This window comes from Siphateles boraxobius, unplaced genomic scaffold (assembly GCF_051911475.1).
Source record: "Siphateles boraxobius isolate OS27281-9 unplaced genomic scaffold, OSU_SipBor_1 68, whole genome shotgun sequence".
Lineage (NCBI taxonomy): Eukaryota > Metazoa > Chordata > Actinopteri > Cypriniformes > Leuciscidae > Siphateles > Siphateles boraxobius.
Window position 1 is genome coordinate 4,500,739 of NW_027509195.1, and position 20,878 is coordinate 4,521,616.

The window sequence follows — 20,878 nt, forward strand, 5'->3', positions numbered from 1 at the left end:
AGTATGAGCCAGTCGTCGAGATAGTTGAGGATGCGATCGCCCTGTTCTCTCATGGGAACAAGGGTCCCCTTCGTGACTTTCGTGAAGACACAGGGAGACAGGGACAGCCCGAAGGGCAGGACCTTGTACTGATATGCTCAACCCTCGAATGCAAAGAGCAGAAAAATTGAGACATAATAGTATGTGTTCTTCAGGTCGATCGCTGCAAACCAATCTCGGGGATGGATGCATTTGAAAATGCGTCTCTGAGTGAGCATTTTGAGCGGTAGTTTGTGGAGACTCCGATTCAAAACCGGCAGGTCCAAGAACGGTTGTAACCCAGCACTTTTCTTGGGTACAATGAAATAGGGATTGTAGTACCCTGACCTCATACCGGCTGGAGGGACCGGCTCTATCGCGTCTTTCGCCAGTAGGACTGCGATCTCTGCCCGCAAGACATGGGCATCGGCTGCTTTCATTGTAGTGGAGTGGATGGCCCGAAACTTGGGGGGATGCCGGGCGGACTGAATCGCATAGCAGAGCCTGATTGTCCGAATGAGCCATCGAAATGGACTGGGGAGCGCTAACCAGGCTCGCAGAGACCAAAGTAGGCGTACCTGCTGTGGGGCATTGAGCTGGAATACAGGGACGTGGCTTGGGAGACTCTCTCTGGGAGGCGGCCCCTAGCGGAGTCTGAGTGTGCTGTGCAACACTTACCTGGTTCCACGGGGCAGGAGGTGCAGGTGGTGGCTTGGTTGCGTTCTCGAACTCCACACTGCTGCCCGCTGGCGATAGAAGAGGCGGATGAGAGTGGTGAGGATTCTCTCCCCTCACTGCTCTCCGGCCCCTCTTCGGACCCAGAGATGAAAGAAACTGCTCTTTTATTGAGAATTTGGGTACCACTGGTTTTGAGGCCAGCGGTGGAACACCCAGATTTTCCACCCGGCCCTCTTCCGGGAGAGGGAGCAGTGCGGTCACCATCTCCAGAAGAGCAGTCCCATCAGTCTCTGGGTCGCCCGTCCTAGGGCCGCTTACCCTTGGCTTTGCCGCCCCTATTGTCGGGGGCCTGGACGGGTGGGGCGGCCTGTCTGCGATTGGCTCCACAGCACCATTTAGGTGGAGGCTGCTGCAAAGCAACGGGCACTCTGTCCCTTTGCAGGAACGAGAGTCTAGACCGTAGCTGCCTCAGAGTGTTCGACACCCAGACACACGAGACAGGGTTCGTGACCATCCCGCGATCTCAGGTAACGAGATAGAATGTCATCTTTAGAAAGACGCATTCTATTTGTATAAGCTCTTTTAGGGACTGCTCTCCTTGGTGCTGAAGCATGCAGGGGAACGGTCACAACGAACAGACAGGAATGTGCACTTGTCGTGCGCTGTCTCTCTCTCGCCAGTCGGTCTTAACAGCCGTAGAAACGGCCTTTGAGCGCTCTCACTGCGCACCTTACCAGCTGTGAGAACAGCTTTTGTTTGCACAAATGAAAACAAAAACAATAGAGAGAGAAAGAGAGAAAGATCACTCGCGGTGCTGCGATCAGTCGCCCGCACCAGCGTGGAGAGGTCCCGAAAAGCTCACTTGTAGTTTACAGTGTAGACAGCATCGAAGTGCTCGGCTCCGAAGCAACAAGCTGAAGTGCAATCGCACCTTCTGTTCATTATATACCTGCACTGTGAGGCTGAGCAGATGATGCAAATGATTGCACGTCAATGTGCATTGGCTCGTTTAGTTTCACTCGAAGTAGATTGGCCTCTAGCGAGATTCCTATTCTACGGTCTCGACTGACCGACTGAAGAGGAACAACAAAACAAAAAACAACAGAAGACAAGACAAAATAAAAAAAAAAAACATAACACAAGATAAGATAAGACACACAACCACACAAGACAAGGAAAAAAACTGCACACAAAAAAAACAATAGATGACAAGACAAAAAAAACACAACTCAAGAGAATAAAAAAAAACAAAAAAGACAAGGCAAAACACAACACAGAACAATAAAAAATAAAACACAACACAAGACAGAACAAGACAAAAAAACACAAGAAAAGACAAAAAAAAATTGTCAAAACAAACAAAATTTTAAACTAAAACAAAATATTTGCCTAGTAATTAATCAAGCCAATATCAGTCTATGATTGGTAAGAAAAAGCCTAAAGCCTATAAGTTCTGTCCAGCAGTTGTGCAATGTTTAATGCTCACAAAAGAACGTCAGGCAGAATGAGTATTCAAAGCTCCAGATAAAAGGGGGCCAAGAGTGAGACAGAGCAGCCCAGTGCCCCGACACCACCCTGTGGAGACCTGGGAGCCAAACTTGGAGCTCTGATGAAGTCAAATTGGTGACAGACTTCTAAAAAGAGGTCTGAAAATCAGAATGGGTCTTAATGCAGGGCAGAGTTACTTGTTACACACAAGGGGGGGGAAATGACACACCACGAAACACACTGCAGACAATTTCACAGAAGAGAAGAGCGTTTGCTAACTCTGACTTGTTCTAACAGGCTCTGAAACTCAAGCTCCCAGTGAAACAAAGAGAACGAGTTTTTAGATCTTCACACACACTAACCTACGCCAGCATGAAGATTTGTGAGCTAAGAGTGGATTAACATTCTCTCTTAAATCATCAACTCACTCTGAAAAAGCCGAAAACCTTGTGCGAAATAACAGCCTAGTATTATAATAGTATTATAACACTAATAGTTTATTTGGCCAATAGATATTTTTAATACTATCGGGAGTTGTAGATTGATGTCCATGTAAGGAGATCCCACTGTAAAATTCGGCTCATTTCGTACAGTCACACGGGAAACTAAGACCTCAACTATGAAAACGATTATGAGCACCCTAAGGCTTTGTAGATTGCACTTGACCATGGATTAATCTATTTAATACTTATTTCAATATTAATAAATTAATACATAGGAACAATTAATAATGAATTAGTTAATTATTTTGTTAAATATTTTGTACTTTTTTAGCTGTTCAGTTGCCAGGCCAATGTGATTGACCTCATAAATAGTGTACAACCCAGTGTTACGTTTACAGTTTACCGTGACATTGTGCTAACAGTTTCAAGTGTAAAGAGTACAGATAAAGGAACAGGAGAGGAAAGGAAGTGTTGTAACACTTCAGATGTTGTAAGTGGCACACGGCGCTTGAAATCTAATGAGTCAGCCGCAACCTCTTCCTCTTTCTAGACGCTCACCTCTCACCAGATCAAACCAGATGCCCTGACAAAAAATGAGTCCACAACAACACAACTAAAGCTAACATCCATGCACAACTCAAAATACCCTCTTTATCAACAAGCACACATCTCAGAACAACACAGCTCAACGAGTTCAGTTAGCTAGGCCTAATTCATAACACATCCTATTTATTACACAGCAGCGTGAAAATGCAGATTTGGTCATTTCAGCAAATACACAGAAACAAAATTGGTGTTAGATTTACTTTGAAACCACTTTCACTCAGAAATGCTAGTAAATTTCACAAATATACACACAGAAACGACAAGTAGCAATTAATTAAAAGTGAAATTTGTAGTAGAAAGACTGAAATAGCATTTTCTTGTCAAAAATGTACTTATATCTGTAATAATGTGAATGTAATAATCTGTTATATTTACAACTTAAATATAATGTAATTAATTATATTATATTAGCCTATATTATATTATATTCAATATATTTTCAAACAAACGGAAATACATGTTATTGTTTTTTAAAGAATGCTCTAAGGCTGCATTTATTTGATCAAAAATACAGTAATTTTCTGAAATATTATTACAATTTAAAATAACTGCTTTCTATTTGTATATATTTTAAAAAGTTATTTATTCCCGTGATGGAAAAGCTGAATTTTCAGTCCTCAGTGTCACATGATCCTTCAGAAATCATTCTAATATGCTGATCTGCTGCTCAAGAAACATTTATTATTATTATCAATGCTTAATATTTTTGTGGAAACCGTGATACAAGTTCATAAGAACAACATGTACTTGAAATAGATATATTTTGTAAAATTATATATATATATATATATATATATATATATATATATATATATATATATATATATATAATTATCATAAGCATGTCAGAGTTTTATTTGATCTGAAAAAAAGTTTGAAAAACTTTCCGCAATTTACATGACGAGAAGCTGAGGTTTCTGTCATGCCAGCTAATAACATTGACACATGACACTTGAGTGACTTCTGAGCGAACATGTGCCACATCAGGAGCTGGCATTAAAAAGCAGAAGCATCCCGTGCCCGTGGTCACAGCCAGCCTCACTAAGCAACTTCCTCTCAGAGTCAATACAACAGCCCCTATCCTGCAGCTTATGGGGGAGCAAAAGGTCACGACCTCTGGAGATAACAGGGCAAATGTGAACTGTAACTGTTACAGTCCAAAATAGCGATTGAATAAAGAAAATTATTTTATTAGGTTAGGAAGACTAAAGGGGCCTTTCCCGGATCCACCAATTTTGAACAAGACTGACAGTGTTTCAACTTCCTGCTGGGAGTTGGGAAACAGTGGCCATGTTTGCCTCTTTACACATTAATAGTGCATGAACTCCTCACATGCCATCCCATGATCATCAGTACACTGTGTGATTTTAGTCATCAATAACTCTACTAGTCCTGAAGCTTCAGGGTGTCTTATAACGGTGCTTATATATAGAATCAACATGTGAAGAGAATTTAATTCAATTTAGCCAGTGGCAATGTTGTAACCGCTCCATATTTAACAGGTAAAAACATAACAAAACAAGGACTTAAGATGTATAAAAGAAGCATTAGTGGTCTACGAAAGTAAGAGTTTCAAATAAGAGGGAGCTGCCTCAAAGAACCTCAATGAGAAAAGGAAGTGGTTTTACTGAAGAGCAACCGCAACAGAACAGCGGCCCACCAGGAACTGGCTACGCTTTGGTCTTAAATCACTGCAAACACACATAACAGCCCTTTAAAGCAACACAGACCCGCACTTGTAACTTCTCTTCCACTCGGTCACATGACTAAACTATCACGTTTGTTTAGAAGTTACAGCATGAGTCTGAGCAGAAACACTCACACTGCAAACGCACCCAACAATCAACTGGGCAAATTGAGTGATATCAAATCACTTTTCAAAATCCAACCAAATTTAAGAAGTTTAACAGTATCTTCAGTGGTCAACCACCAATATGCATTGCACATTACTGCCAATTTACAGTAGATTCCATTTAATTATTTATTTCTTATTTGTTATTATATTATTTTAATTTATTTATCAGAATTATAAACACATACTGGTTTGCAGCACAAATAGTTTTACCATTTACTGCACTTTGATATTCTTCAATTTTTTACCTATAGCGGCTAATGAATCAGAAATCTCACACATCACAAGAAAATAGCTAACTTCCTGCGTTTTGCAAAATAAGGTTGATACTGTGTATACTGCACACTAAAGCATGCATTAATCTTTGTTGGACTGAAACCTTGAGCTTTCTGGAAACCAGCCCAGATCCACTATAGGCTGCAGCACCTCCATCCCTTATAAAAAAGACGTAACCGCTTGTTTTCTAAAAGGAGTATCAAAACCAACAGGCTTGAGAGCACTAGCACAGAGAACCCCCAACCTGGCATCAAGCGTGAGAAACTCAGAGATCTCCTGAGGGCAAGAAACTTAACCCAGGAGAGGGGGAGGGAGAGAGAGAATGTTTGCTTTATATTCAAATATATGAGCCAAACTTAAGTCTATGGAGTTGGGAGGTGCTCTGCACAAAAACATGCAACTAAATAAACTGCTGGAGATATGAGTAAGCTGCTCTGTGCTATTAAAGACGAGAGGAAAACTCCCTTACACACACACAAATAGAATGAATGTCTGTCTGCTTGTCTGTTTTTAGATCTAAATCTTGCTTTCCCCTAACTTTATCCAGATGCCAAGGCGGACTGGCCATGAATAATGTGACTTATCACTCCCTCCCTCTTCTTCAGACTTCTCCTTTCTGTCTCTCTTGCCGTCTTCTTAGCTTCCCTGCAGTCTTTGTCTCTTAATGAACATCTCTGGATCTCTTGTTTTCCATCCATCTCTGCTGTTCTGTGAGCTTTGATGGACCGAGACTAGCCAAGGCGGAAGCATGAGTGTGTGTGTGTGCGTGTGCTGTGTGTGTGTGTGTGTGTGTGTGTGTGTGTGTGTGTGTGTGTGTGTGTGTGTGTGTGTGTGTGTGTGTGTGTGTGTGTGTGTGTGTGTGTGTGGAAGGGTGACGTTTTTGAAGGGTGATACCTTTCTGAAAATACCAGAAATGTAGTAAAACATCTTCAAATCGTGATGAAGACAGATACTGTCTTCATAAAAATGTCAAAGAATGCTTTGTGGGACAATTATAATTAGCTTAATTTAGCCTCATCTAAATAAAAACGTTTATGGGAGGTTTTTATTAACTGGTGTTTGTGTGTGTGGAACAGGGAAAGGACAGGAGACAAGAGGTGGAAAAAGGAGGAGAACAGAGCAGAGGAGACCATATGAGATGTGAGGAGAAAAGAGGAGACTCGAGGAGAGGAGAGCAGACTGGGAGAGACTTCACATGCTGTAAATTAAAAAAATTCCAGCAAGGATCAGAATAATTCTCTCAAGTATTAAACACAAAAAGCATCGTCGGTGAAGAAAAGAAAACACACAACATCATGATATATGGGTACAACCAGGACCAGACGGAGTCCACATTTTCTGCACTGAATTTAGAGGGAAAATCTCTGGAAGGGATTTAAACTTGGTAAAATTTACATTTACATTTATTCATTTAGCAGACGATTTTATCCAAAGCGACTTACAAATGAGAACAATAGAAGCAGTTAAACTAACAGTAAGACAACAATACGTAAGTGCTATAACCCCTCTCAGTTTAATTTTAGTGCAGTTTTTTTTTTAAATAGAATAGAAGAGAAAGTGTTAGTATTACTTATTTATTAGTGTTAGTATTAGTGCTGCCAAAAAAGATACGTCTTCAGCAGTTAAAATGCAGTAGACTGAGCTAGAAGTACTTCACTCTCATTGGTAGCATCATCAAATTAGTAAAAATGAAAATTGTGTCATCATTTACTCGCCCTCATGTTGTTTCAAACCTGAAATTGTTTCAAACCATGTTTGTTTCAAACCTTTTTTCTGTTGAACACAAAAGAACTTTGGTAACTAAACAGTTTTGGTCACCATTGACTTCTATTGCATGTTCTCAAAATATCTTCTTTTATGTTCCACAGATGGTTTGGAACGACATATGGGTAAATGTTGACAATAAATGGTGACAGAATGTTAATTTTTGGGTGAACTAACCCTTCCACAAGAAGGGAACTTTGTTAATTATGGAGTTTCTAATTCCATTTCCGTCTGGTCCTGGATACAACAAACAATATCCATCAGTATCTATCAGGACATCACTTGAAGAAACCAAAATGAACAAACCACATCAGAACACTCTTCATTCCATTAACACGCAAATAAACCACCACAAAAACACCCCAAAAACAAACAGCAATGAGAGAAAAAGGCCAGTTACCAGAATGTCCATCATGGCTTGGCGGAGGGCAGCCTACTAGTCTTAAAATCCTCAATGATGTTAAATGCCTGGACACATGCATGTCATCCCCCTGCAGGCTGCGGACCTCTCCTTCACACGCAAACACATATAGCACAGGCCGGAATGCACAGGAACACACAAACAGGGCAACAGTAAGACACAGACACAAATAGGGAGAGAGAATGGTGAGGGAGAAAAAGAGAGAAAGACTTTATGTTAGTCACATCAAGCAAATGCTCACAATTAAATCTATGACACTGTGTTTTACAAATTAAGCTAATTTAGTCAGGCATGTTCATTTTAATCGTCTACTAAAATGAGCATATGGTGGCAGAAATGTTAGGTTTTTAAATAATTTTCTTAAGGGAGAGATTAAAATGAAAACTTCTGCAAACAAATTCACCATTGTATGAGATTTAACAGAGAAAATGACATCCATCCTTCCATTCCATTTCAAACTGCTTGTCCTATGTCCATTCCCACCAGCTCCACATTTACACTCAACACATTGGGGTCGGCAAGATTTTTTAATGTTTTTAAGAGAAGTCTCTTAGGCTCACCAGGGGTCCATTTATTTGATAAAATACAGTAGAAGTTTTAACAGCATTAAAATAACTGTTCATTTGATTAAAAAAAGAAAGAAAAAAAGAATAACTTCTATGAATACGTTACAAAAACTAGCAAAATTTTCAGCATTATTACTCCAGTCTTCAGTGTCACATGATCCTTCAGAAATCATTCTGATATGATGATTTGCTGCTCAAAAAACATTTCGTTTTACCAATGGTGAAATCAGTTGTAATACTTAATATTTCTGTGGTACTTAATATTTCCATAATACATTTTTTCAGGATTCTTGGAAGAATAGAAAACTTTTGTACTGTTGTAAATGGTTTTAGTGTCACTTTTCATTTAACTGAATGCATCCTTGCTGAATAAAAGCATTAAAACGAATCTTACAGACCCCAAACTTTTGCAGTTTAATTGTTAGGATTAGTCTGTATTTCATTTATACAATGAATACAGTGTTATTTTACATTGGATTACTTCAATGAATTTATCTAGCATTTCTGTACCTGAAAACTACTGTTAGACCAACCTGAAAAACTTAAAGTACTGCTTATGCCATTTATATCTTTTCATATATCTTGTTGTTATTTATATTCTATTGTTTAAGTGTGCAACTATTTGAAATTTGACTGGACTTTTTTGTAAATTCAGTTCAAAATTTGACATCAAGCTTCCTTGTGCTATGTGTAAGTTATAGCGCAACACAATTACTCCATTGTAAAAACAAAAAAACACTGAGCATTTAAAAAAAAAAACATTTAGCTGATGAATGTAATAATAATAATTAAAAAAACATGTCTAAAAAAATTCCTCCCTCCATAAGAGTCACCAAAGGGAGGAATCTCCCCCCAACCCCCCATTTTCCAAAACAAAATCCAGGCCCTGCCAGTAAATGTTTATATAGCTGTCAACAAATGGGACGCTATATTGAGATCAAAATTAAATGTCTTCAATACATTTTGGCTTTAAAGATCTCCCCAATAAACAGACAAAAATAAATCTGATGTCCTCTCCATCCTATTCTTTCCAACAACAAAGTAGGCCTACTTGAACGCGACGTGATCACGACCTCAGAAGTGGGAAGACATTTCCGACAGCAGGTGAAGGCAGCATGACTTGACTCCACCCTCATTGTTATCTGATTATCAGTTAATTTGCCCCACCTGCTCTCACTCTTTACCCTCCTTATTTCCTTCCCCTCTGTTTGCTCTTTCTTGTGCTAGATTGTCATCATATCTTCGCTGTTGTATCGAGCCTTGCCTTGCTGTTGGACGGTGTTTCCCATAAGGGTCATTTTTGGATTGTTTGTTTTCTAAAAAAAGCCCATTAAACTCTGCGATTGAGTCCTTGCCTCATCCCTCAACCACTTCTGAAAGTTCATCTTATCGTCTCATGTTATTTAGCTTATGTGTCTATCTTAATTTGACATGAATGGATAAAAGGGCTCTGAGTGTTCTTGCATCTTCTGACCAGTGAATGTCCAGTATTTTCCCATTATATTAACTAAACACATGTCCATGACCTTTCAATCACTTATTTATGATTTCATTCATTCCCATGACTTTTCCAGGCCTGTAAATTACACTTTTGAAAATTCTCTGGTATTTCCAGGTTTTCCAGGACCAATATGAACCCTGGGAATGAAGTACAGTCTGCTCAATAAGTTGTATCTTAATGTCACAGGTCAGGTCTGTTTTTCACAACCAACGTTTCTTGGAGTTTCTCTTCCACTGAACTTCATTTGAAAAGCTCTGGTAAAATGTGTTTTCACTGTTTTGTAGGCTAAACTATTTACATTGCCTATTCACATTAAATCAAATGTCTGGCGAATACTCTTCTAATCCATACTGTACAGAAAATCACACAAATGACATGCAATTAAATATATGATTCTAAAAATACAAGTCTAATACCTTTTGAGAACTCTATCTTAACCAAAATCAAACTTTACTAAATCCCCACATATCACTTATGACCTGTCGTCTGATATTAAATAAAAATCATGAAAAAATCAGCCTCAGATGTTCAGCCAGTTGCCAAGATCCTGTGCCACCCTCAGATACACACAAATGTGAGCTAAGAAGGTCAATGAGTTCATAACCCAGTGAGAAACTGCCATGTGATCTCAAATAGGACCAAATATGAAAACGCTCTGCTTTTACTAACACGTATTAGCTGGCGTATTACCATATTTAATTAATATAAACGCCACTAATACTACTTCCACAAACACTACTGTTATGCCATTCTAAGAAGGACAAATGTAATCTTACTGCCTTCAATACATCAATATACGTATTAAAACTATGAACTTTTAATAGAACTACAGATCAGGTCGACTGATACTTACATGGCTCCAGGTTTTAGGTTTTAGATAATATATCTGGACTGTCAGCAAACCTTCACTATATGTTTTCCGGAGAGGAGTTTGCGACTACGCAGGGAACTAAAGGCACTGCTGAGTCTGCTATGGCCACATTCTCCTACTTCCCTTTTAACTCTGTGAAGGAGAGAGGAGGAAGGGGAGCTACACATGAAAAGAGGAAACGTTCAACAGAAGACTGGGGGGGGAAAAAGCGGACATTGGCGAGGACATGCGTAAGAAAAAACAGAGATGGAAGGCAAAAACAAAGCGCTTAAAGTATGAGGGAGGGAGTGGACTCTGTTAGCCAGCCTCTCTACGGACAAAATATGATATTTTAGTGATGAATGTGTCATGAAATGGCATTTGGACACTTGAAAATTGACCAAACTAAACTGGTTTCCCATAGCAAAGAGTTAGGCTAAAAGTTTGACCCAAAATGAATATTCTGTCATCATTTACTCACCATCATGTTGTTTCAAACCTGTATGACTTTCGTTCCTCTGTGGAATATAAAAGAAGATATTTTGAAGACAGTGCTGGTTGCTCTTTTCAATGCAGTTACATATAATGGAGAAAGCTTTCAATTTACAAAAACAACACAAAAGCACCGTTAAAGTTTCATAACAGTTGATTATACTAATCGAAGTCTACATGTAAAAGATTTCTGAGTGGAACAGACTAATATGATCATTATTTGAGATAATTAAGATTATAATCTCCCCCGGAGGGCTGTTAACTAGAGTCAATTTGTAAATTAATAATTTAGACTTATTTTGTGAACCAAACTAACCGATTCAATTAAATTATCTGTTTAAAATAAACGGCTGGTTCATGAATCAGATGTTACAATTTACATGAATGCAAAGAAGAACGGAGTGAGCTTTTCATTGAATAATGACTTAAAATTTTAGTCTGTTTCCTTCACAAAGGTCCTTCAAAAAAGTCATCAGAACACTTGCAATGTTTGTATGAACCACTTTATGGCACTTTTATGGAGTTTTTGACCTTTTTTCTGAAGCTTGAAAGCTGCATGGAAAATAGCTTCCAGTATGAAGTCATATAGGTTTAGAAATGAGGTGGGTGAGTAAATATTTTGCGAGACATGATGTATTGGAATGGAGAATGTGATAATCATAGCCATGTAAAATTAGTGTAAAGAGAGAAATTGAAACAGGAAGTATACAAAAAGTGACAGAAGAGTGTGAAAGAGTGTGATTGTGAAAGAGAGAGAAGACAAGAGGAAAGTGGAGTATGATGAAAGAAAGAGAGAGAGAAAGGAAAGAAAGAAAAAGAGAGAGAAAGGAAAGAAAAAAGAAAGAAAGAAAGAAAAAAAGAAAAAAGAAAGAAAGAAAGGCTCCAAAATGACACAAGTGACTCAAGCTTCATCCTTAAACTCAGTTTTTTCTTACAGCGACACCAGGCAAATGCTGGGAACTTGCACTCCAAACTTTTCCTCAAACCAATACATGAAAACGGACAAAACAATGGCGCAATGAACTTAAGTTGTTTATGCGTACACTTGAATTCTTCGGCTTTCAACTGTTGGGTCGTGACCCCAAAATTTGTTCTGTTCAGGGTCTGACAGGGTTACGGACAGCAGGGATATAAACAAAACTAAATGCAAATAGTAAAGTGCAACATAATCATGCATAGTTAGATACAGCAAAATAAATAGGCCTATGCTTGTTGTCACAACTCAATTGTATTTTGCCCATATTCATATTTTATTTGCTAGAGTCAAAAGATGACATGACCTCATCTTTGAAAACCATGAACAAAAGTACTTTTGTCAGGGATGGGTCCTGATTCAACTCCTCAATGAAAGAGTGTAAAACTATTTATCAAGTTTTACTCCAGCATATGATGTGAAAACAATGCCTATCTAAATTATTTTGACAAGCAATGCGTTCAAGTTTGGGCTTGGTTTTGCCGAGCAATGACACCAGCATTGTGTTTCATCATAAAACAAGCAGTATCATGAAAAATATGTTTAGTCTTTCCTGGACAGCATTTGTCCCGTTATCAACTTTCTTACAATTTAACAACCCAATCTTTCCCTTTTCAAACATTTAATCTTTATTGACAATATAATCACAGTTTTACACGTACCGCTTGTCAATAATCCCAATTGAAAACTTTTACAAGACCTAACTAATTTATCATTTAACTAACACTTTTATTCAAATAAACTACATATTACATAGACAGTCTTCCTATAGAAGCCAAAAGCTCAATGGGGATTAGAGTGCAATTTGAACCTACAACACTTCAGAAGAGTCATTTATTGAATATAGAATAGAAAGACATGTTTACTGTCTGTTTATCTAGTACACTTAGCAACACATTTTACCGTGTTTGAATTCAAAATCAACACAAAGAAATTCAACAAAAAAAAGGTAACGTTTAGGTCATGACTGCACTACAAAGATTTTCATCCAATCAAATGTTCTCAATAATGAGAATCTCCTGCCCCCCTAATAACAACTGCAAAACAATGAGTGAGTGAATGAATGAATGAATGAATGAATGAATGAATGAATGAATCCCCTATAGCAACAACAACTCACAGAAGGTACTGTCTTTAAAGAAGTGTTTAACCTTAGCTTACTATACATAATGTAAAAATGTCACCTTTGCAATTTGCAATGGCGAAACACTTTTTGTTTTAAAAGGAGATGTGTTTGCTAAGCGGTGTTCTGCTTGAATTAGTGCTTCAGAGAGGACGACTAGCCCCTTATGAACCCTGCACAACCCTGAAGGCCCTGAATAAGGGAATCATTTATTCAGGATTCTGCTCCAGTGACTGATCACATTGCTTTTCTATTTTCTCTGGTTTTGTTCATTCAGTAACTGTTGTTAAATAATGCCTATACAGCAGACAGAATGAGTTGTTTTTTTTTCTTGCAATAGGATGTGGTTTAAGATATCTTATCAGCAAACCATACTGACGGAACTCATAATTTTTTACAAAAATATGTAGCCTAAATGCAAAAACAATGCAAAACTTGTCAGACCTTGATTTCCTGTCTACTTTACACACTCTTGTAAAATAAAAAAGTGACAGAAGCACTTCCCCCCTGAAAAAGGAGAGCGTAACAATCTCATAAAAAGTATAGTGGCTTTTTCTCCCCATGTCTATAAACTTTGAAGCCATCTATATGTGGACTTCTAAAAGTTAATACAAATAATTAACGTTTAGTGTGCACAGTATTTCCTGCGTCACTTTCAATGCCTGCAGTTTGAATTTAATGTGGTAAAATACATGGCTGTACGTTAACTTTTTTGAACATAGCACTGGTGCTAGTTGTTAAAAAATTTGTAGCACAGGCCACACAATTATAGCATAAAACGTCTGAAACCTTTGCTGAAACAACCACAAATAATGCAGTTCATCATGCATGCTATACAGTACTGTATGCTACTTATGTTATCATTCACATCAATAACCACCTCATGCGAGCGTAAACAATTTTTTGCGATAAATGGGAGTTTTTGCGAAATTGACATGTTTCCATTGGGCGTATTTTCAATTCGCAATTTCAGTTTGAAGGGTAATGGAAACACGACTAGTGTGTTTGTGAGTATCAAGTTCTTTTTCACAGCTTATTGTGCTTAATAGCGTTCTGTGCTTTTTCTTATTCACTCAGGTTTCTTTATCACTCTAATATGTCAATACATTTTAAGCAGTAGCTACTTTGATGCGTGAAAAGGCCTATATTTGCATAATGCCATATCATGCCCGAATGAAATCACCATGAAATCTGCTGTGCATGAGTGGGAAAAAAGTTTGTCTTCAGGGAGTGGAAGTGCAACGGATCACAAAACTCATGGTTCGGATCATAATACGTTTTTTTGAGTCACGGATCAGTTCAGCAAAAGTTCAGACATTATTAAAGACAAGTGAACAGTCAGTAAAGAAATAAGAACAAATACACTAATAACTATGCACTAAAGCATAGATAAATACAATATAACAAAGTTACAAATAAAGTAAGGTCTAACAGTACTATTTAGGTACAGAAATGTAATAATTAAATGTAAAATAATACTACATGGTGTTCACTGTATAAATTAAATATAATATAATCTTTGTTAAAGCTGTCTTTTGTTGATTAACATTAATGACATAAAGCAGCCAATAAATACCTGCTGATGTTTAAGAGCTAATGCACAGATCCAAAACATTTACACATTTCTTTCTTAACTGTTTACGTTCACTTAAGTCATATCCAACTGTGTTTACATGAATAGGCAACATGGGCATTTTGACATATTTGTTTGTGTATGTGTCTGTTCAAGCGCAAGAAATTTGCAGTTAATCTGCGAATCACATGCGTTCCGAACACTGGTGCCTAGTCAGTATGGATCACGGATCCTTTATATCCCCCAACAAAATCTCACTTCACACAGAACATGCTGACGGAAACTGTCGCATCCGTGCGTGCTACAGTGGGGAATTTATTCATCACACAGACATATATGTCGCACTGTACAGCCCTGAATGTACTGTGAAATATGTCAGGAAAATGCATCTTTCTATTGTAGTTGTTTTTCGGGCTGCACACAATAAACATAAAACACGACAGAGTAGTCCGATTCATCAACAAATTACGCTTATGAACATATTATTTTAAAGTCGCAATTAAACTGGACTATAGACAGATCTTTTCTTCAGTATTGTGACATACAAGAAAAAATGTAGGGTGGGGACTTAGTTCAATGCATCAGTTGTTCTGCATACGTCACCAGAGAGAAGTCTGTCGTTTAACTGATGAGTTATAACGTTTTTTAATTAAACATCACAATGTTAAAAAAATAAACAAATATATATTCAAAAATTAAACTTGGATTGTTCACAATGAAATCTATAATATGAATTTAGAAAATAGAGTGAATTTTTATTTCAGGCCAACTTTAATGAATCATAAAAAAATACTTTTATATGGCCAAAGTATACTTCACTTTTTACGGGTACGCAATGGTTAGCGTGTGACGCGAATTCCGTCATCAGAAGAGTATGAGCGTACTGTACGCGCAACGCCGTATTTTTGTAACCGGTCACACGTGTGTTTTTTTTTTTTCAGTAATTCACGAGTTCACACTTACATCAAATTAAACAGAGTAAAGATTATGCGTATTTGGCGTGCTATCCGGGGGGAGGGCTTTGAGCTCGGAATTTTTTGCCCGAATCCAGAGTACTCCCCCCAGTTGTTGTAAGAGTAGTTAGAACTAGAAGTGAGGAGATGGGATGGTGGGGGGGATGCTGTTAAACTGTCGACGAACGGAGGAAAGTCTGCTTTAGCCTGGTCCTACCAGACTATCTTACATTTCATTTGACAGAGAGTCTGGCCACTCCCCATTGACAAAGTCAAACGTTAACTTCCTTGTAGGCAGGCACTCTGTTGAAGTCTAAAACTAATGGATCTGCCCAGAGCCACTCTGGATCTGCCATAGCCAATCGCTAGCGTTCGCATTAGCCAACTCATTCACCAAACCCTGTGGGGAGGAGGGCCGCAACATCATGGCCAACAACAAAACTCAGCAAAGATTGTTCTTGCTGCGGCTTTAACGTCTGGATATTCAGCAGCGTTGACACATTGGACCGAATAGCTTCGCTCGCATCTTTCTCCGTTGCCATTACTAAACTAGAGGTGCACGATATTGAAAAAAATTTGATATTGCGATATTGATAATGAATATTGCAATATCGATATTAATTTCGATATTTTTGAACATATGCAAATATACAAAAGTTATGGGAAAACGCATCAAAATAGATTCATTACAAATAAAACAAATTCTTACAACACAAGGTTTATTTTCAACAGACAGTCATATTGGACTGCATGGTACAACATGAATAAATAAATAATAACCATGTCTACTACAGAACAGGACATGTTGTACTGGTTGAACAGTATAAAAAATAAATTAGCATGTCTATAGAACAGGAAATGTTAGAAACAATAAAATTAATCTAAAAAAACAAGTAAAAAGAAAATGTCAAGAGAAACAGGGCCCATCAACAACCGTGCAATCGCCTTTAGAAGGCAATTTGCACTTTCCCCGGCACCTGGCCACTTTCTCAGATCGAATAGCTATCTGATTTATCAAAACGATTCCATTTACACCTGGTCACATAAATGTGTTTTCGCAAAACAGATATAAATCTGATCTTCAATTCCCGTGCTATATGGAGATTTAATGGAGTTCACTTCACCAAAAGCAACAGATATGAGCTGCATTTTATTGATCATCAGCTAAAATCAAAATCAAAGACCGCAATAAGAGAGCAGCAACAGCACTGGTAAGATCATTTAGTTTCTTTACTTTTAATGATGATGATGATGATTGTGTGTTAAGCGTCTGCAACTTACTTTCGCTTTGATTTTCGATAGTTTGCTCGTTGGCTTGATGAATAGATGCTCAGCTTCTCATCTGCGGTAATGCGTGTTGCAGTAGCGCCGTCATATCTGGCTATAACATTACATATAGCCTACAACACGCTCCCACATGTTTATTTTTTAGCATTTTTGGGAAGAGTAAAATTTACATATGTGGTTTCAACAATCAGATGCATTTACACTTGTCCAGTTACTTTTGGAACTAAAGTTTCCTCTTCAATCTCTGTTATTTCATCTTCTCCCTGAGCAACACTCATATTTCTACTTTTGTGTTCTTTCTTTTGCTCCCTTTGCTCTGTCTTTAGGTCCTTTCTTTTCTTTCGCTTCGTTTTGTTGTCTCCGTCTATTTCTTCCATGATTTATGTTCCCGCGGGGGCTCCACGCTAGCCTGGCTCCGCCCTCCTACGTACTTCCGATCAACTTTCATTTTCCATCAGTACTCCGTCTGCATGTCGATAATGAGACTTTCGATAATGATATCGGGCAACGTGATATAGTGATAACGATATTGATTTGATATACCATGCACCCCTATACTGAACTACAACTCAAACTAGCGCACAACCTCAACGTCATCGTTCTCAGCCACTCCCTCAGCTCGCAGGTAAAAATTCGCCGAAGAAAACCCGCGAATATACCGCAGACCTAGACGACGTACTGAAGGAAAATGAAAATTGAGCGGAAGTACGTAGGAGGGCGGAGACAGGCTACGTCTGCTCTACATATACCTCTTAATTTGTTAATTGGGTTGATTATCTGAATGTGCTCCACTCGAGTTTAATTAGCTTTGATTATCTGAATGTGCTCCACAGGTGTTTAATTAGGTTTAATTATCTGAACGGGCGTCGATTATTCAGAAGGTAGTCGAAGAAAAACAACATAAACAGAACAGACCGGAACGCATTCAAGCTACAGCAACAGTGAAGGCCTACATAGACGAGAGATTGTGCAAAGAGGTTAGAAGGTACCCTTATTTGTACAACTAAAGAATGCAAAGATGTTTAGGCTACATGGGTTGTAACTCGTGGCGAGAGATTGTGCAAAACTGTGCATACTTCGAACGCCTGTGTACACATACTAGTCAATGAAGTATACTTTGCAAAGCACACACGAAGTATACTTTCTGCTTTAGGAACCCAGAGGTTACCGGTTTGAATCCTTCATTGAATAAACTTACTGAAATTACATTGAGATATAATTTAATAAAAAATAAAACATTTATATATTAAAGGTGGAAGTGGCCAATTATATAGAGGAAACTGGCTTTGCGTTTTAAACATGTTTTTTATTTTATTTTATTTTATGGCTATAACGGACAAAAAAAGGTTCAAAATAACTTCCTGCACTACATATTTTTGACCAATCAAATACCACCTGCAACTGCCGAGTAGCATATAGCAAATCATGGTTCATAGCTGTGAAGCACTACTAATAATAATCTCTAGTACTTAGTTGTTGATTTAAATTTGGTTTAGCTAGTTTTCAATGTCTTTATTCCCTGAATAGATTGGTCATGAGCACTTTATTTCTTTCTCTGGTAATATATGGTTTAATTAATGCCAAATGCACCATTACAATGAAGACGATCCAAACACAATGTCCTCTGTGAATGTAAGAGTTTGACTTTAAGGAACAAATGAAGTAAGCTCACTAAACCTGATTCCTGCTACAGCAGAGATACTGAAGATATCAAAGCAGCTGAGCTTTGACTGGCATCCCCACGTGGAAGCTTACTTGGTGTTTCAAAGCATGTCATTCTTTTCGCTAAATATAGACCTTGTTGTTGTCACCACAAACTAAGAAGGCTACATACACTATGATGATTAGGGTTAAATCAGGTTGATTGGGACACTTTTTGCCATTGAGATGACTGGAACCATGTGTCCCAAATCAAGTCAAGTCACCTGCATTTATATAGCGCTAATATAGCTTTACAATACAAATTGTTTCAAAGCAGGTTTACAGAGATAATGCAACAAAAATTGTTTTTGCAATCAACCTGAATTCACCCATTTAATTTCCTCAAGCAAAAGACATGCCTCTGGTGTGGTCAACAAATAAAAATCCAGGCTTGACGTCCTCAGGGAAACCAAAAGGTCACGTATTGACAGTCATTGATTGGACATAAATATCTCTTAACCTCGGGAATTCTCTTTCTGACGTCAGAGCTGCGCGAGCTCTGTGTCTCCCCTCCATTTCTGCAGGGACACGCGCGAACGCGTTCAAAGCGTTGTGCCGCCACGCGACACCGCGGGCCCCGCCCCCCGATCGCGACGAGAACGCGCAAACAGAATTCATTCACCCGAAGGTTTCGCGCGTGCATCGCGAACGCGCTTTACTATACAGCCAGCGAAAGGGAAAAATATAAGAACATCTTTCGAGACGAAAAGGAAACGCGAGGACGCACAAAAAAACGTTCGGGGTTTATTCTCATTGGTTACGTAAAACATGCGGTTAATTGATAGAAATACAGACGTAGATATATGTCAGTGACAAATGATAACCTGAGCTTTATCCTCCCCCACTTCCTAGATGTTTGAATTGAAAATATCCCCCTTCATTTCATACAACGCTATAAGCCGTGCATTAGCTTTCACTCTCCGATGAACTGAAATGCCCCAAACCAACATTGTATCAGCTCACACTGCTTTACGGGTAGAGATTTAAAGCAACGGCTGTGGTGAAACCATCATGTGTTATGCAAATATTGTTTTTGTGAGGAAAATTCAAACCCGTAATGCCGTGACACACACACACACACACACACCGGGCGCACGACTACTGCATGGGGCTCACAAAATACATCTTACAGCAGGTGACAACTCAGTTTAGCCTTCAAACCAGATATCTATCCCATTCTGATGAAGCGAAACGGGAGACGCGAAAATAAGCGGCATTCCCTCCTCGACTGCGAATAAGCGCTGTATAGTCTATCTCGGATACATTCAACCGCTCCATTTCTAGGAAAGCTTCGTTTACACCAAGCCATAGAAGTAAGTTCCTGCCCATAAGACTGTACAAAAAACAAATGTAGAGACAGAAGGTTGGGGTTTACAGAGGACGACTCATTCTTCGGGGGGGGGGGGACGGAAAAGAACCCACCATCCACTGGCAAACTCAACGAAACGCTAACGATGACAATACTTACAATTTTGGCATTAAAATGATCTGGAGGGCGGTAGCCGTTTCGTTTTCTGAAGCACATCCGTTTGTTTTTGCCTGTTTTGTGTGTAAAATACAGTATATTTTTTCCTCCAATGTTCCAGCTTGAGAATCGACACCCTTACGGAGGCAGGCTGAAGATGATTTGCGCATGCGCTGATTTAGACAGTTCTACTCAGTCGATTGATGAAGGACTTCCTCAGCAATTGTCATTTCCAGCGGAACTTTTCAAGTTGATCTGCCCATAATATTAATAATAGTAGGCTACACATTGTGTTGATTAAAGTAACAAAATAAAACTGTATGGTTAATAAGCACTTTTTGGGGGGGTTAATAATTAATAATTAGGCCTTGCATTAGCTGACTTTTATGTAGCCTACCTATACAATAATTTCCCTTTCATGTATTCTCTCTTATGTGAATTACCCAAACATTCACATAACTTATACTCAACTTAAATATGTGATTATCTTCACATGTATATAACAGTTTATTGACCACAAAGCAGACACGAGGATTTAAATTATATATAATTTCTATTAATTGAATCATCATTATTTCATAGATTATATATCATGTCTTCACAGAAACTTTGCAATCCAGCAGGGGGCGCCACTCACTAAAATAACAACGAGTCACAAAAATCCCCCAACAGCATTTCTGTAAGATTCCTGAAGATATATAACAAATATATAACAAATAGATGCAACTCAATTGGCTTAACATGCAAGTTTTATTGCTTTGATTGATCTAGATTCATTTTATTGCCAGATTCGATGTGCTTTTACTAATATAGTGCAGTAAAAAGCGTGTCTCCCTTGATAAAACTCC

At 38.4% G+C, this 20,878-nt stretch overlaps 1 protein-coding gene across 12 annotated transcripts in view; it reads right to left on the reverse strand.

The window, feature by feature from the left end:
• The window catches only part of rgs19 (regulator of G protein signaling 19), a 70,387-nt gene extending 50,167 nt beyond the window's left edge, over nt 1-20,220 (reverse strand). For 2 of the 12 annotated variants that reach the window (XM_077214314.1, XM_077214310.1), the window contains exons 1-2: nt 20,034-20,172; nt 10,945-10,981 (exon numbers count right to left, since the gene is read on the reverse strand). In XM_077214314.1, coding sequence (XP_077070429.1) covers nt 10,945-10,950 — 6 coding nt within the window. In that variant the 5' untranslated portion in view covers nt 10,951-10,981; nt 20,034-20,172. Of the gene's footprint in view, nt 1-7,525; nt 7,637-10,466; nt 10,925-10,944; nt 10,982-20,033 lie in introns of those variants that run through there. The other 10 variants (XM_077214313.1, XM_077214306.1, XM_077214311.1 and 7 more) reach the window with 9 other exon arrangements.
• Between the last annotated feature and the right edge of the window lie 658 nt (nt 20,221-20,878).